General features: G+C 36.5%; 1 protein-coding gene across 2 annotated transcripts in view; it reads right to left on the bottom strand.

Moving 5' to 3' along the window:
• Positions 1-1,326: 1,326 nt before the first annotated feature.
• The window catches only part of LOC588883 (poly [ADP-ribose] polymerase tankyrase), a 53,470-nt gene continuing 38,548 nt past the window's right edge, over positions 1,327-16,248 (bottom strand). For both annotated transcript variants that reach the window (XM_011673181.2, XM_788547.5), the window contains exons 40-50: positions 13,391-13,496; positions 12,813-12,982; positions 11,977-12,121; positions 11,142-11,263; positions 10,580-10,643; positions 9,710-9,887; positions 8,826-8,933; positions 8,074-8,273; positions 6,196-6,303; positions 4,878-4,995; positions 1,327-4,292 (exon numbers count right to left, since the gene is read on the bottom strand). In XM_011673181.2, the coding sequence (XP_011671483.2) occupies positions 4,168-4,292; positions 4,878-4,995; positions 6,196-6,303; positions 8,074-8,273; positions 8,826-8,933; positions 9,710-9,887; positions 10,580-10,643; positions 11,142-11,263; positions 11,977-12,121; positions 12,813-12,982; positions 13,391-13,496 (1,444 nt within the window). In that variant the 3' untranslated portion in view covers positions 1,327-4,167. The remainder of the gene's footprint in view (positions 4,293-4,877; positions 4,996-6,195; positions 6,304-8,073; positions 8,274-8,825; positions 8,934-9,709; positions 9,888-10,579; positions 10,644-11,141; positions 11,264-11,976; positions 12,122-12,812; positions 12,983-13,390; positions 13,497-16,248) is intronic.

Genomic DNA, 16,248 nt, shown 5'->3' with positions numbered 1-16,248 from the left:
TCTCCATCTCCGTCCGAAGCACCCTCTGATTCCTCCAAGATGCCTCCATCACCTCCACCGTCGCTCTCAACATCACAGGAGCCTTCACCTCCATCATCTTTATCACAGTCCTCACCACAACCACCATCGTCTTCTTCTTCATCACCACCACCATCATCACCACCGTCATCATCATCACCATCACCACCACCATCATCTTCTTCATCACCATCATCGTCACTACCATCACCAATATCATCACTACCCTCGCCATCACCACCACCACCACCAACAACATCGCCACCATCATCATCATCACTACCATCGCCATCACTACCACCACCACCACCATCACTATCATCACTATCATCATCACCACCACAACCACCACCACCACCATCATCGCCAACCTCATCTGTGCTACCAGAGGTGATGACAGCTCCATCTGCCCTGACTGAAGAGGAAGTATTTGCAGAAGAAGAATTACTTGATGCTGACTCAAATATCCTTATCTAGAAATAGCTTTGCAGAATTCAATTCTTGCAAATGGGCCCTTTTTACGCATTGCAGCATGTGCTTTCAGCATTTTCGCTGACACGGTGACTTCTGGTTTTATATGTCTCAGTACAGTTGCAAGTGATGTTCATTTCAGATTTTGGCATAAAGATTCAGTTTTGCACAATGTTTGATGAAAGATGGTATTTCAAATATAAAAGCTCCAAAATTGATTTGACATTGACAATTTATGAGTTCAATTTATAATGTACCAAAGATTGTGTGCTGGTGGCCATCAAATTTTGGATAATCATGAATTACTGCATTGTGAAGACTTTTAGGCAGTTTTAATATTGAAACTTCTTCTTGTTCACTGGAAAAGGGAAGTCCTAAGCTCTCATTACTGTGTATAACAATATATGATTGTACAACTATAATAGCCCCAAGTTATTGTAAATTAGAAAAGCAGCCGTAGTTACGCATTAATGTGAATATCTTTCTGTAGGGATATGCAAAATTGAAAAGTGAAAGTGTTTTAGATGGCCAGGTTCCCTTAAAACTGTCAATATTGTTTCATGTTATTTTTTTGGCAATTATTGTGCTGAATATTTATGTTATTTTAAACCAATATTTCAAGCAATGCAAGAGTAGTGCGTGCAATTTATCAAGTTAATGAGTTGTTGAATTAAATGAAGAAAATCTAATTAAAAGTTGAAACATGTGTTCCTTTTTCTATCAAGTTTCGAAGTGTTACGGCGTTGCAAAATTAAGGTTATTGGATACAGAGACAGGTCGGTATGTACAAATAATATGCACACAATGCAAAATAAAGACATCTCAGAACATATGGAGTATTAATTCAAGCAATATAGTATATTGTTTGAGATTACAACAAAGACAACATTTGTATAAAAAAAGGTTCAGTGAAGGAACTGTGAAAACGTTGACTTCATACTATTGGCTATACAAGACATAACGTGAGAGGACTAAGAATACAGACAAGTGTTATTGAAGACAAAACAAAAATGGGTTTAAAAAAAATCATATTCACAGAATAATTACTATCTTACATGGATGATTGAGCACTGTTGATGCGGTAGACTTCAAAAAAAATTGTGGCCTCATGCTAGTATTTAGAGCCAGAACTTTTTGATGCTAGGCAAATCTTCCATAACTCAACATAATGGTAGGAACATCCTTTGTTCAGGTTTCAGACAAATTAAAACTTAATGGCAGACGAAAATCCATGTATGGATTGCAGAAACATTAAAACAACATTCAACTAATCATTTACAAAAGAATCTCTACATACAAACCCAAAGGGGGAAAGTATAAACTTATGAAGAAAGTCTTGGTTGTGTAACAATATCAATGCAACAGTGTTCTATAAGCCTAAGGCATACCTGTGATAATTAAATCGCCTCGTAATCCTTACTTTTCCCTCAATAAAGGCAATTATTTAACTTAATTGGCCAAGAGATCCTCATAATGTGCCTCGACAGCAAGCAAGATCTACAACTAAATGTGTTCAATATACAGAGGCATGATCTGTTGCGACCAAATGCACCCAGCAAGGTATTCCCCAAAACTGTTTACTACGTCACTGTTCCATTCAGAGTGTCACTTAGTTAATTTGTTAAGAAATCTCAAAATTGAAAAGTTAAACATGCAAAATTACAAACTGTTGTTCATATTGCATTCGTTTCATTTTCATTGAACCTACTAAAGAGACGCATTTAGAATGCATTGTTGAAATTACATTGGAAATTCAAATTTAAACAAGCATAATCACAATATGGGAGATGTTCCAATACATAAGCATTCTGACTAAATTATACACCTCATGATCATTTACATTGGCAGAGTTACTTTAAATTCACACAATCATGATTTACAACCTTAAATTTTGTTTAAATGGCAGGACATTTGAATAAAAAAACAAATCAATTAAAAAACATTTACCTAAGTATATACAAACATTTTTTTTAAAGATCAAATCAAATGCATGATTTTAAAATGTGAAAGTTTTATGTTCACATATCTGACCTAATCATGTACCAGAGAGTCTGAAATGCACTTGAAGGACTTATTACTGAAATTATGAAACATGATTTATCTACACATAAAAAGGGTTGCCAGCTAATAGGCATGTTCATCGCAGAATTCACAATGGTTTTGTTCTGTAGAGCGATAAGAGTTGTGTCAATGACTAATTGTGCTTGGGTAGAAGAGTTGCATTTCATTTTCAATACTTATAAAGTAACCATCTAGCTGACTATTTCACATGTGGTTCATATTCCAGGTTTTTTTTTCTTCAAAATGGGAGGTAAAATAGTACAGTTTAGTACAACACCAGTAGAGTTGAACATCAAAATGAAAATTTTCTCTTCACGCCGACTCGTTGCAATGATATGGAATAATGTTAAGCCTGAAACATGTACATAGTCCACTCAGAAAATTGTTCCAAGAAAAATATAACTATGTACAACCTTTTCTTCTTTCTTTAAAAAAAAAATTGACCTCCCAAAATCTGCAGTCTTCATTCTGATTTTAATGCAATTCTTCTTCCTCTAAACATGTACAAAAAGTGGATGATTCATTGGCAAAACTCAATAATCTACAACAAAACTCACTGCCTGGCTAAAAACAATACAAATTACTAAAAATTCATGCAAAGCTTATTTACATACATTATAAATCCAAATGCGAGACTCCTAAAGGCATTGAAAAATTGACCATTACATTAATTATGCCGCCTAATTTTAAAATTTCAATAAAATCCTATTGCAAAAACACTACTGCAAAAGTACTACAGCACCATACACTAAAACGCAAGCTATAAATAAGGTCACAACAAGTGAACAATGGCAATTGACTTGGGTAGTTACTTGCCCATGTCCTTGCCCACAGTAAATCTACAAGTTGAAAGCTGAAACAGATTTTTCTTCTTTTTCTTTTCTGTACCTAATACTGGAATCTACAAATTTACTCTAATAAACTTTCACATTACTGGCAAAATGTTGAAAGTTGATATATTGAACAAACCATAATTACACTGTACACGCAGTAAAAGTTACCACTGTTCCATACCTTCTACAGATCTACACGTGTCTTATTGTTTCAGATTGAGTCCTACATTTTCATTTCTTTAGAACTCTTGTCTATTTTGTTCATACTTTTGTAAAAGAAACAGAATGCGATCATTTATTTGATTCCTGTGCTGCTTCCATGTTTATTCTTTCATGTGCCTACTGATCTCCCAGCCTGGTGATTGATCAACAAAATACAATGAGATTTTTTTTTTTTTAACTCGAGGTTCCAAAAGTCCTAGCTCTGGTTTATTTCATATTTGTTCTCACCAAATAGCAGCTTGGTGTCGTCTTACAAATCTAAATATTTCAATTAATGCACATGATTCCATGTATGTTACCAAAAATATTTGTTAATACTTGTATTTCTTGAACAACCTACATTCCCTTCGTGTATGAACATGTTCCCAATTTCTACTGCAGACACAAATCAAGTCAGCTGTTTAAGGATCCTTCATTGCTACTCATCAGAAAAAACTACATTCAAAAGTATTATTTCACAAGTTTGAATACAGGCCCAGTTCAACTATGGGATCAGTTCCCCAAATCGACCTGAAGTAAAACATCCTTCGGTTGAGTAGATACAGTTCCATTGTAGCTTGGTCTAAGCCTTTATCTGGACCAGATATCGAAGACAGACCTGGTTCTCCTTGTAGACCACAAACTCGTTTAGACCCCACCCAGGGGACTTAGGGACGCGTTTTGGGGTCCCCAGAGGAAAAACGGCACCTAGGAATCAAGGTAACAATGAAATACACAAATTAAATTTATAAAAAAATATAAAATTCTACTCTCATGTGGTTTTTTGCTACTGGGATTTTTTTTCTTCATGTCAAGCGTTGGTGGTGTTGGGGGGGGGGGGGGGGGGGGGGGGGTACAGGACAATATTACTAGATTACTGGCATTTTTACCTATATTATTCTTGACAACTATGTATACTATCATGACATTTTTCGGTAAAAACATTGAACACAATAAAGCTACTCATGCAAACTCAATCACTCTCTTACATGCATACAACACTTCTTTTGAATCTTTTTCATTGTGGAAGTAGCAAACAAGAACTACCACATGTAAAATATCATGAAACTATATTAAATATCATGAAACCTTTCAGTAAAAAGATCATACACCAAAAAGCTACTTGTGCAAACACTCACTGTATTATGTGCATACAAAACTTTTTTTAAATATTTTTCATTGTGGTAGTAGCAAACAAGAACTCTGATTCAAAAGAATGTTAAAATCTTATTGGAAACATGCTTTGTGGCAATGTTGAGTGACACAAAATTGATATTCCTTCTCTTCTCCTACCTGTAGGAAGAAGAAGGTCTTGAGTCGCGTCTGGTTCTTCATTCCCAGCACTCTTGTAACTGTTAAATCCCTTCTTCAACGCAACCGTCTCCTCCTTCTGCATGTTACCCAGTGCAACCTGTAAACCACAGAGAGAGAGAGAGAGTGGGATAGAGAGAGAAGGAGTGAGAGAGAGAGAAAGAGAGAGTGTGGGATAGAGAGAGTGAGAGAGTGAGAGAAAAAAAAGGAGAGAGAGGGATAGAAAGAGAGAGAGAGGTTAAGTTTTCTCACATGTGATTTTGACTGTACTTTATATATACATATTTATGAGATTTGAATTAGAGTGGATTGATGGCCCATCAAAACAGAAATTCTCAGAAGAACTGTTCTAAGGACCATTTAACTTTCATTTTTAGAAACAACTGTAGGAGATACAAAATATATACACATTTTCAGCTTTCAGCCTTTGTCAAGTAATGACAATTTGAAAATTGACAGCACAGCAGTTGCTAAAACAGTGCAAAAAAAAACAAAGAGGAAGAGTCTGTTAGAAAAGATAACAAAAACTTTCTTTACCATACGTAAAATTTTAAATTGAATTCATTTGGCAATGTCAGTTATATTGCTATATGAAAGAGTGAGTGAACATTTGGTTCGAATCTGCAAGTATATGTTCCATTACTACCTGACATAAAGATGAACGTTCTACTAGAAACTAGATGGACCTTCTACCGCGCGCAGTAGAAAATGATGCCTCCGACATGGAGCAATTTTACAAACCAAAACAGAAGTGAGCTATTTTTGCATACTTAATGAGCCCTGTGACCTTTGACCTTGGATCTCGTGACCCCAAAATCTAATCAGTTCATTGGCTTTGCAAGATACATACATGACTCAAGTTTGGCGGGAATCCATCCATGGGTTCTTGAGATAACACGATTACGATCTATGTTTGCATACATTATGAGTCCTGTGACCTTTGACCTTGGGTCTTGCGACTCCAAAATCTACTCAGTTAATTGGCTCTGCAAGATACATACATGACCCAAGTTTGGGGGGAACCCATCCATGGGTTCTTGAGATAACGCAATCATGAGCTATTTTTGCATACATAATGAGCCCTGTGACCGTTGACCTTGGATCTCGTGACCCCAAAATCAAATCAGTTCATTGGCTCTGCAAGATACATACATGACCCAATTTTGGCGGGAATCCATCAATGGGTTCTTGAGATAACGCGAACACGAGAACGGGACATATGTACATACGGACGGACGGACAATCCGAAAACATAATGCCTCCGGCTACTTGTAGCAGAGGCATAAAAAGACAAACTTACCTCATCGACAAAGAGGAAATGACTTTTGAAGTCTTCACCATAGCCGTCACCATAATCATAATCAGCATAATCATAACTCTTGGTAAACATGTCAGCATGGTATATACCCTGAGAAGATAAGAAGAGAATGGATTCATACTCCACAGTCCAGATTAATACACACACGCACACACACATTCCACAGTCAGTACGCCGCTGCACGAAAACCGCCTGTGTTTATCGTAGTCGTATGCAAGCCCAGTGTTCAATATGAATACATAATGAGCACACAAGCTTGGGAACACAGACTTGTTTTTACCTAAGTATACAAAATGATGTCTTGTTAATCATTTTGCATTAATGACATGTCAAACTGAAGAGGAAAAAAAATGCTCTTTCATTAATCTGAATTAAAAATAAACTGGATTCATTACCTTATGAAATATTTTTCATCAAGTACAAGCTTACCTTTTCCCTATTTTCATCTAGTTTATGATGAAAGTGAATGCATACAAAAACGTATAAAACAATAAGGAAACTCATCACTCTTTATATTTTTGGAGAATTTAGACATCATTCTTTGTATGGTGTGAAGATCAGGTTATTTGGTGATTTGAACGATTTCCGATCACCTACGTAACAACCAATTGAAGGTGAACGAACTTATGACTTCAAGGTCCTGTTTTCTAGGCAAGAATAATGGCGTTATTTCAACATTTTAACCCCATTTCATGTAATTGTATTGGTATTTATCAATTAAAAAGATTGACCATGGACAGTGATATGTTTGAATTTGGAAATTTAGTGTTCGTTTCAAGAAATTACAAGTTGAAGAATAGTATGCGCCCACCAAAATCTATATGTGGGACAACACTATATGATCAGGTATGCACTACGCTGAAGCCCGCCCAAAGCTCTATCAAGGAGGAACCTTCACGTATTTTAGACCAGTGAAAACATGATTTTTATGTGAAGTTTGGAAACAGAGTTCACTAATTTCCTTTCGGGGAACCTCAAATTAGACAACTGATTCGGCAATTTCAGACATTGCTGAACACATATTGATATCAAAATATATTTTTCTTTTTTCGGGTCAGGATCACAGAAACAAAATTTAGGTGCAAAACTAGGAATGAAAACTTTTCAAAATGAGACTTCATTGCATTGTGCTGTAAAAACAAAAAAAATTGGAAATATATTGACATTTCAAATCGTTTGAAAGGGAATTTTCTAGTGATCAAATTACCCAAACATGGCTGCTCAAAAAAAGCGCGAGAAAATGAAATACATCATCCCTTGCAATATTCTCGCACGATATCCTAACTTCTCATCTGTGGATATTATTCCTCGAGCTGTTTGAGACGCACGATAACGCACTCTGGATATGCTTATTAGCGAGCATGCAGCCGTCCGACTGTTCATTCTACATTGCAAGTAGTGCAAGCACTTTGCACATTTCCAAATGGATTTAACCCAAAGTACAGTGTATAAAAAATGCTCTTTAAAAGGTTAAAGGAGAGGATAGATGAGGTTTAAAAGAGGTTACATGAGAGGGGAGTGTGAGAGAAAGAGAGTGAAATACAAGAGAGAAAGTGAGATACAGGGAGAGGATAAAGAGCTGGAAGAATCATGGAAGAGATAGCCATGGAAAGAAAGAGAGATGGATTCAAAAGGATGGGTAAAATTCACATAAAGTGATTTATTTAAAAAGAGCAATAAGGAAGAGGAGAGACGAGCAATAAGGGGAGAAGTAAGAGTGAGTGAGAGAGAAAGAGAGAGACAAACAGATAAACACAGAGAGGGGAGAGGATCAAATACATATAGTGAGATGGAAAAAGAGGCGGAGACAAGGAGAGACTCAAGTACAGATACAAGACACTGCAAATCTAAGTTGCTTACATTTCCATATCGCTGGCCTGTTATAGGTACTCCGATAGGTGTCACCAGCAAGCCTCGCCTGAGAATACTGAGGATGTTGAAGGGCTTAGTCCCATGCCATAGCAATTTATGGTTGTCAAGCTTACATGATGCTAGGGCATCTTCGTCCCCTTTCCTCCTCACTCTGTAGATCCTCTGCACATTCACATCATGATATTCCTCTGAAATAGCACAACACATTTTAAGTAAGCAAGTAAACTTCTCGTCCTTTTAAACACCCATTTTTTATATCAGAATTCTTCCTATTCTTTCTCCAGTCTTTCCTATCTTTTGACAACATGTGAACGAAAATCAGACACACCAGTACAGAATCGCTTGACCTTTCGTGACCTTGAGTCTGAAAATTGAAATTTTGCGATGTTTTGTTTTGTGTGTATGTGTGTGTGTGTGTGTGTGTATAATATGGAAACAAACAATAACATACACATAAAATATAGTAGAAATGAAGCTGATTTCAAAGATAGTTCTCTATTATATCATACTAATAATGGAACAAGTTGTACTGATCAGGAAATATTAATATTATACATACAGGCTAATGTTACTACCCAACCCTCCGATATTAAGTCTTGATGAAAATTTAATTTCAGAAGTTTTGCATAACTGGACTGGATCTCTTCAGTGATTTTTAACGTCATATTCCGAAAGGAGCTTTAATCGAATAGACTTTTATGAACAAGTAAAACAAGATCTTCAAGATGAGAACCACTCACTTGTCTTGTGAATCTGCTGTAGAATAAGCTGGGCCATGACATCATCCTCGGCCAGAGGCTCGATCTCACAGTCCAAGCAGCGATAGATGTAGTCCAATGGGTTCACATCTGTAACAATTAAGGCAACATGATTTCACTTAAATGGATAAGAAAAATATGCAGACAATGACAATTACTTGAGCTGAATCTTGGCCTTGAATTTTTACTTTCTATACATTGGATAACACAATACCCTGGAAAGAAAGACAGACAGACACAAGTAAGAGATATAACCAGTCAACCTCAATATATATGTCTCCTTAACACCCACATGGCACAGACGTATATCAATTCAGCTGATAAAAACTAGTTTTATCATGGGGTCATGAATTTGGTTCAAATGAACATATTGGAAGCATATGCAATCCTACAATATTCAGTGATCGTTGTCGAGGTTAAAATCAAGTCTAAAGTTATGAAATTGTAAATAATAAACTCTTTATGTTGTATATAGCTCCCTCTCAAGGTCAAGATATTAATTAAGCTATAAAACAACATTTCTTGATTAAAATTGACAGATTAGCTATTTCTGTTTAGAAATTATATATTAAAACTACATAATATTCTGAGATTTTCATGGTCGCAGCTACCATTGTCCAGTCGTAGGCGCTATTTAAATTTATCAAAATTAATCTCAAATACATATATATATATATATATATATATATATATAATATAAACATACACAATGCACATCAATAGTCAAACAGATTATATCAAATGAAGAAACATTAACGAGAAATATGAATCTTTAAAATGGAGTACATTTTTTACAAGAATACATCCAATGCATCCTGTATCAATTCTTTTAGTCTTCAAATGACCTTTGGCAGCAATAAACTGACCTGAGACCCTATGCTGTGCACCGAGCATGAAGTTGCCGGTCAGCTCCAAGTCTGCCATATCAGCTAGATTCTGCATCAAGGTTTGTACAGTGTCTGCATCATTGATAGGCTCCATGCCCTGGTGGGTGAAGGAGTCGTTGGGTACCAGCATGTAGAAGTCGGAACTCAATGAAGCCATCTGAAAATTAGACGAAACAAAAAGATGTAGATGATAGTAGAACCCATGGCCATCGATACAAGATCGCTAAGAAGCAAGTCTACTCAAAGCTTAGACATGGCTCCTTTTTTCAGAGATGTACCAATGAATGGAACAATATCTCCTCTGTAGTTGTGAAGAGCACATCAATTAATAGCTTTAAATCCAATTTTTCAACATTTTGGTCCTCAGGAAAAGATCAAATTGACCCAGAAGAGTCATTTGTTTGTCAATGTTCCTCAACTGCTGTACAGCACCACTAAACACATGTCCCAATATGGATTCTTCATCTTAATGTCAAACAGAGGCAAATAATTTTTTAACATTAAATATCCAAGGTAAATATATATATATATATATAGAGAGAGAGAGAGAGAGAGAGAGAGAGAGAGAGAGAGAGAGAGAGAGATAGAAAGGAGCTGACAATAATTTGAGAGGCAGATAGAAGAAGTGACATTTCCTTCCTCTCTCGAACCATCAATCTTTACAGGTAAATAGGCCAACAATCAAATTTTCAATTCATCAAATCAAGATTTGCATAGATTTATTTATTACTACTTGACCGATTCCACTCAAACATTCACAAAACAAATCCTCAAATTGTTCTGCTTGCAAACAACTCGACTTGTTTCACAAATTGAATTGCCCTTCAATGATAACTTGATCATATTTACCTTGTCATATATTTCAATCTTTTGATTAACAGCTGCAGTCTTCTCTAACTTCTTGATGAGTTCCCTAGAGATATGAACAAGAACAGACAAGAGCAAAAATTAAAGAGATAACATATAGGACAAGATTTCATCATGATTGCCAAAACATTTAATCTCCCTCCCCTTTCTCAAAAAAAAATATCTGAAAGCTCAGCTTTTACATTCATTAAATTGAATTTCCTTATCAATCTTAATTTTATGGCAATTTTTCCTTTTGCTATTTCAAGTACAAGTATATGGAATACCATGTAATTCTAATTACAGATTAAAATGTTGTAATTCTAATTACAGATTAAAATGTTGTAATTCTAATTACAGATTAAAATGTTGTAATTCTAATTACAGATTAAAATGTTGTAATTCTAATTACAGATTAAAATGTTGTGCATTTGATTTTCATGTTTTCAGTCATGGAGTTTAGAAAAGGGAGAGATTTCATATCATACATTTTCATATATTTTGTATTAATCTATTATGTATGCATTAATAAGATTTAAATTAAAATACAACTAGTCCCACTCACTGAATTGCTTGTAGTTTTTTAGATGCTTGGTCTAAGACATCCCTTTGTAAGTGGCCAAAGGGAAGGAATTTCTCTGATGCTCCGCAGTCCTTCATTGCATGTTTCAACATGCCTGGTGAAGTCTACAACACAAGAATGAAAGTACAAGGCATTAATGTTCATATCTGGTATCTGAGCTTTGCATTTCAGTATACATATTTTGCCTACTCTCTCAATGACAGCAGGGGGGCGTTTCACAAAGCCTTTTTTCAATGACAAATGACAAAAATCAGTGACAAATCTGCTGATAACCAATCAGAAGCAAGGATTTCAGTAGCTTATAACAAAACCTGTCATCTGTCACTGATGACAAGTTTTGTGAAATGCCCACCATGTGGTAGTCTGCCACGTACTCCTCCTTCAAGACAAAACCTTGGATTTTTCTAAGGATGCTGTGTAAAATGGCCTGACAAATATTCATGATATATTGTCCTATCTCACACACATGCAGTGCAAATTGGGAACACATACAAATACACAAACGTGTAAACAGAAAATGGTAATGTGCAAAACAAGCATTAATAGTAATAATAATAATTTAAGATTTGTATAGGGCACATATCTGCCTATAATGGCACTCAAGGTGCACAAAAAGATTCACTACTAACATTTCAAATACAAACAATAAACAAATTAAAGTTAACAAACTAATAATAAACCGTATAACAGATTATAATTGCTCAGATCAGATACTTGGGGGTGAATTGATATTACATCTCCTAAAGATATTCAAATTAGATTTTGGGTGATTGGTTCCTGTAAAAACCCCTCCACATAGAAAGCAGACTGTACTCACGAGTGTTTGAAGTAACTGCTGTGTCCCTGGGTGCAGTTTGGATGGTTTCTCTGACTTGAGGTTAAACTCTACATTCTTCACGGTTCTCCTATCAAAGTAGGGGTCTGTTCTGACCAGGTTGTACTTCCCAGGATGCTTGGAGAACCTGCGCACAAAGACAAAGATCTCTTGAATTATTACCACTTAGAATCATATGAAATGTAAAACAAGATACAGATTCACCATCTGTAGCACCCATGCTTATATCGAGTCTTAATTACTACCACTTTGTTACTGTAAATGGGAGTATTTCTTGTAGTGATTTTAATGCATTGCATCATTCTGACTCCAGAAATCTTTTTTTCTTCTCAGTTTACCAGAACTCTTTTCAAATTTCAAGAGCTCAATCACTCTCTGCTCCTACAAGTGTCCTATCTATGTATTTTTTGACTGCATACTACCAAACAGTCTTCAAAAGTATAGTAGTTCAGGTAATTACTGTGTCAAGTACTGTCAAAAGAATGTTGGAAATGGGAATTGTTTGAGGATCTGTGAGAGATTTGAAAAGGAATCTATGGGTAACCTCAAGATAAATTATTGAAGCCTTTTTTCCCAGTTCCAGTGCACCTATTCCAATCATTCCAGGTTCTTATCAATTGCTATCCATGACATCCGCCATCTCAATTACAAGTACCTGTGATTCTGAAACAAAATCCTGGATTTAGCTCATACTGCAATCATATTTTTTTTAGGGCTTCAATATTACACCATGTCACAGACACTGATAACACATAGGGCCATGCATCTCAGATTTAACATTTTTAAACGATGCCTTTAAAGACCAAACAGATACTCACTCTTTGACCTGGGACCATGCATTGCCACTCTTCGCCTTGAAGATCTTGCAGAACTCTGTCACGGCATCCTCTTTGGTGCCGAAGGGGGTTCGTTGGAACTGGCCCGAGTCCCCGATACGCCCCCATCTCGTCAGCAATATGTACATGTCTTTCCCTTTGGCAAAGATAACCTAGAAAAAGAAATATGGTTGATTCAGCAGTTTGTTTAATTAAATCATACAATACAGGCAATCACAGCAAATTACTTAAAGCTGCAACAATTTTGGTAAATACTGCTAGCACCACAATCCCAAATCTATCTTTCAAAGGTGCATGAAAAGGGATGCATACATTTAGAAAACTGTTACAGTGGATACACATCATGATAATCCACTCCAACTACACTACCCGTCTTTATGACCATCATAAGAACACCAACACAAGTCAAATGCACCTCTGATATCTTTGAGAAATACGGCCTTGATCATCATACACGAATATCATCAACCCTATCGGTACCAAAGATAGATACAGGAAGTAGGAAGTTAACTTTACTTTGAATTGGCATTTACAAGAGGGCGAGTAGGAGACAAACGAACCTGCATCTTGTAGAAGTTATTCATGCCGTACTGGCCGTATCGAATATCAGTTTTGGTCATCAATAGATCATATGGAATGTCTTGTTCTGTATCCATCAACACCTCACTGTAAAGAAGGAGAAAAAGCATGATTGTTATGATCATTAAATTATTATTTTATTCACCATTAAGTTAGATACTGCTTGTAAGTGTCGGCTTGCATTGTGATGTAGATATACAGTAGGCTTGCGGGTGCACCATGTGTGAGAGAGAGAGAGAGGATTGAGGAGTCCTGAAAAGGACTCTGACTCTGTAATCTTTCTTGGGGTGTGTAGTCCTGAAAAAAATAACAAACAGTCCTTTTCAGGACTACACACCCCCAAGAAAGATTACCGAGTCAGAGTCCTTTTCAGGACTCCTCAATCCTCTCTCTCTCTCTCTCTCTCTCTCTCTCTCTCACATGGTGCACCCGCAAGCCTACTGTATAAGTTAGATACATTTTAGCTTTTTCAGAAGGGATAAATATACAAAGTTTTTCATTTACTAAGTCACCAGAATATTCCAACCACACTGATTACCCAAGTTGTGCACATTAACATTACTATAATAAAGGCATCAAAAACATTCACTAGGAGGTCAAAGACATCACTGAACGAGAGAGGTATAATGTGCTAGTATAATGTATACTGGATTCTTGTACGTGCTCCATCATGTACCTGCAAACAGCAAGGGATTCCAGTACTACTGACATCGGCTACACTACCATTTCAGTGCTTATACTATTTCCAGGGGACCCCGTCCTACCAGGTACCATTTTACAATGTTCTGAATCAAGAGAGACAATGCACTTTGTCAGTATACAAATAGTGAATGGTCATGAGGGCAATGGTACAAGATTTTGCACGAGGTGAAAGATAAGAGACGCTATATTCAATGAGGCGCAGCCGAGTTGAATGGAGTGTCTCATCTTTCACCGAATGCAAAATATTGTTCCATTGCACGAATAAAGACCATTCACTATTTGTTTTATACAACACCTCGGACGTTAACGGGCTTAAAACAGTTTTCCTAGGCCTAAATCTCAGCGATTTTTGTTTGTTTTCAATTTATGAAGCAAACCATGCGCGTACCATGCGCCGCGCGTACAAACCTTTATGTTTATTGTTACGCGGAGTGCAATTTCGTTTGATCCTTTCGCACCATTGCACTCTGACGTCACTTAGCTCACCATATACTTTGTACATCGTTAGTGACGTCAGAGTGCAATGGTGCGAAAGCATCAAACGAAATTGCACTCCGCGTCAATGATGCCGTTCAATGGTACTTTTAGCGCATGTCATGTGATCAAGAATTGACGATCAAGAATTGACCAATGAGGTTGCAAGAATCTTAGTAGGCATTGTATAAAAAGGGAATATTGTATCCAAGGATTCAAGCGTTATACATGTATGTCTTGGATTGGAAAGCAGTTGCTCTGGTGATGATGCTCCAAGGTCAATCTCCTGCACTAACCACATTGCTGGCTTTAACCCTGGACCCGACACTTCACCTGACCCTAACTATAAGTCTAAATCCAACATAAAACACATTTCCAATCTTAACTCTAACCCTGTATTACTAACAAAATAAAGCCTGGAGCAATCGTCGGTAAAACAAATGTTGGATCCGTAGAAATCATCACGAGAATATATTCTTACCTCTCTACCACTTCACCTCGCATAAAATAAATCTTTTCATAAAGTTATCATGATGATCTTTTACCACAGTAAATACTAAATACAACTTACCAAGACATCTAACCATTCTACCATTCTTATGTCCTTAAGCAAGCATCTTATCTACATTGCTTCTCTCCACCCGGGTGTTAAATGGATACCCATTAGGATTCAAAATAATGCAGTAGAAAGTTCCTCAGGGAGTGGTGAATGTGCATAGAATGTATGCGGGCAAGCCTGAATCTGATGACCAGGGTAATAATATACATGCCAAGCGCTTAGAGATATCATTAATGTATTAAATGCTATATAAACCCAGAATATAATTAGGTGGTCTGTTATCAACAGACCACCTATTGTTTTCGTCAGAATTTTCTTTCTTTATTTATTATTATTATTATTATTTATTTTTATTTATTTCTCCCCCCTTTTTTGTTCAGAGGATAACTCAAGATCAGTTTAGTCAAAGTCGTTCAATTTCGGCACAGTCATAGGTCATTGTCATAAGACGTGACAGGAACATTTTCAAGGTCATCAAATCATCGTGACGTCATCCAGGCGCCATTTTGTGAAATCCCATTATCCATCATATCTTCATGATGCATAAGCAAAGGTCATTCATATTCATATCACATATACTTCAGGTCAAGGGTCAACAAGTCATTTCATCAAAGGTCACATAAAGGTCATGACGCGCACGTACGCGCGCGTCAAAATTTTAAAATGCTCAAAATCACTTAACTATTAAAGAAGAGTACGAATCAAGTCATTTTAAGCATTTCAAAATATTCCGTCCGTACGTGTCTCCGCGCGCGTTGCGCGGAAAAGGTCAAATTCAAATTTTTTACATGATTTAGATTCCTCTTACTGTAAATGACAATTTACATTAATTTCAGTCACCCTTGACCTTTCATAAGGCCGTGAGCGCGCGTCAAAGTTCAAAATCCGCGCGTACTGCTATGGGCAATATAATGCAAATTTGATCAAAAACATGCCATTTTAAAAATCGAAATAGCTCTTCAGATAGTCCATCGACCTCCAATTTTTATATCGTGGTTGGAGAAAGCATGAGTTGGAGATATGATTTCATACCACCCTGACTCGTACAAAGTGAAACAAAGTCATCATATTGGCATCTAAACTCAAACAAATGTATTTTGTTGA

The sequence above is a fragment of the Strongylocentrotus purpuratus genome, unplaced genomic scaffold, assembly GCF_000002235.5.
Source record: "Strongylocentrotus purpuratus isolate Spur 01 unplaced genomic scaffold, Spur_5.0 spur5_scaffold_5, whole genome shotgun sequence".
In the NCBI taxonomy this organism is placed as follows: domain Eukaryota; kingdom Metazoa; phylum Echinodermata; class Echinoidea; order Camarodonta; family Strongylocentrotidae; genus Strongylocentrotus; species Strongylocentrotus purpuratus.
This window is presented reverse-complemented; position numbering and strand designations above follow the sequence as displayed.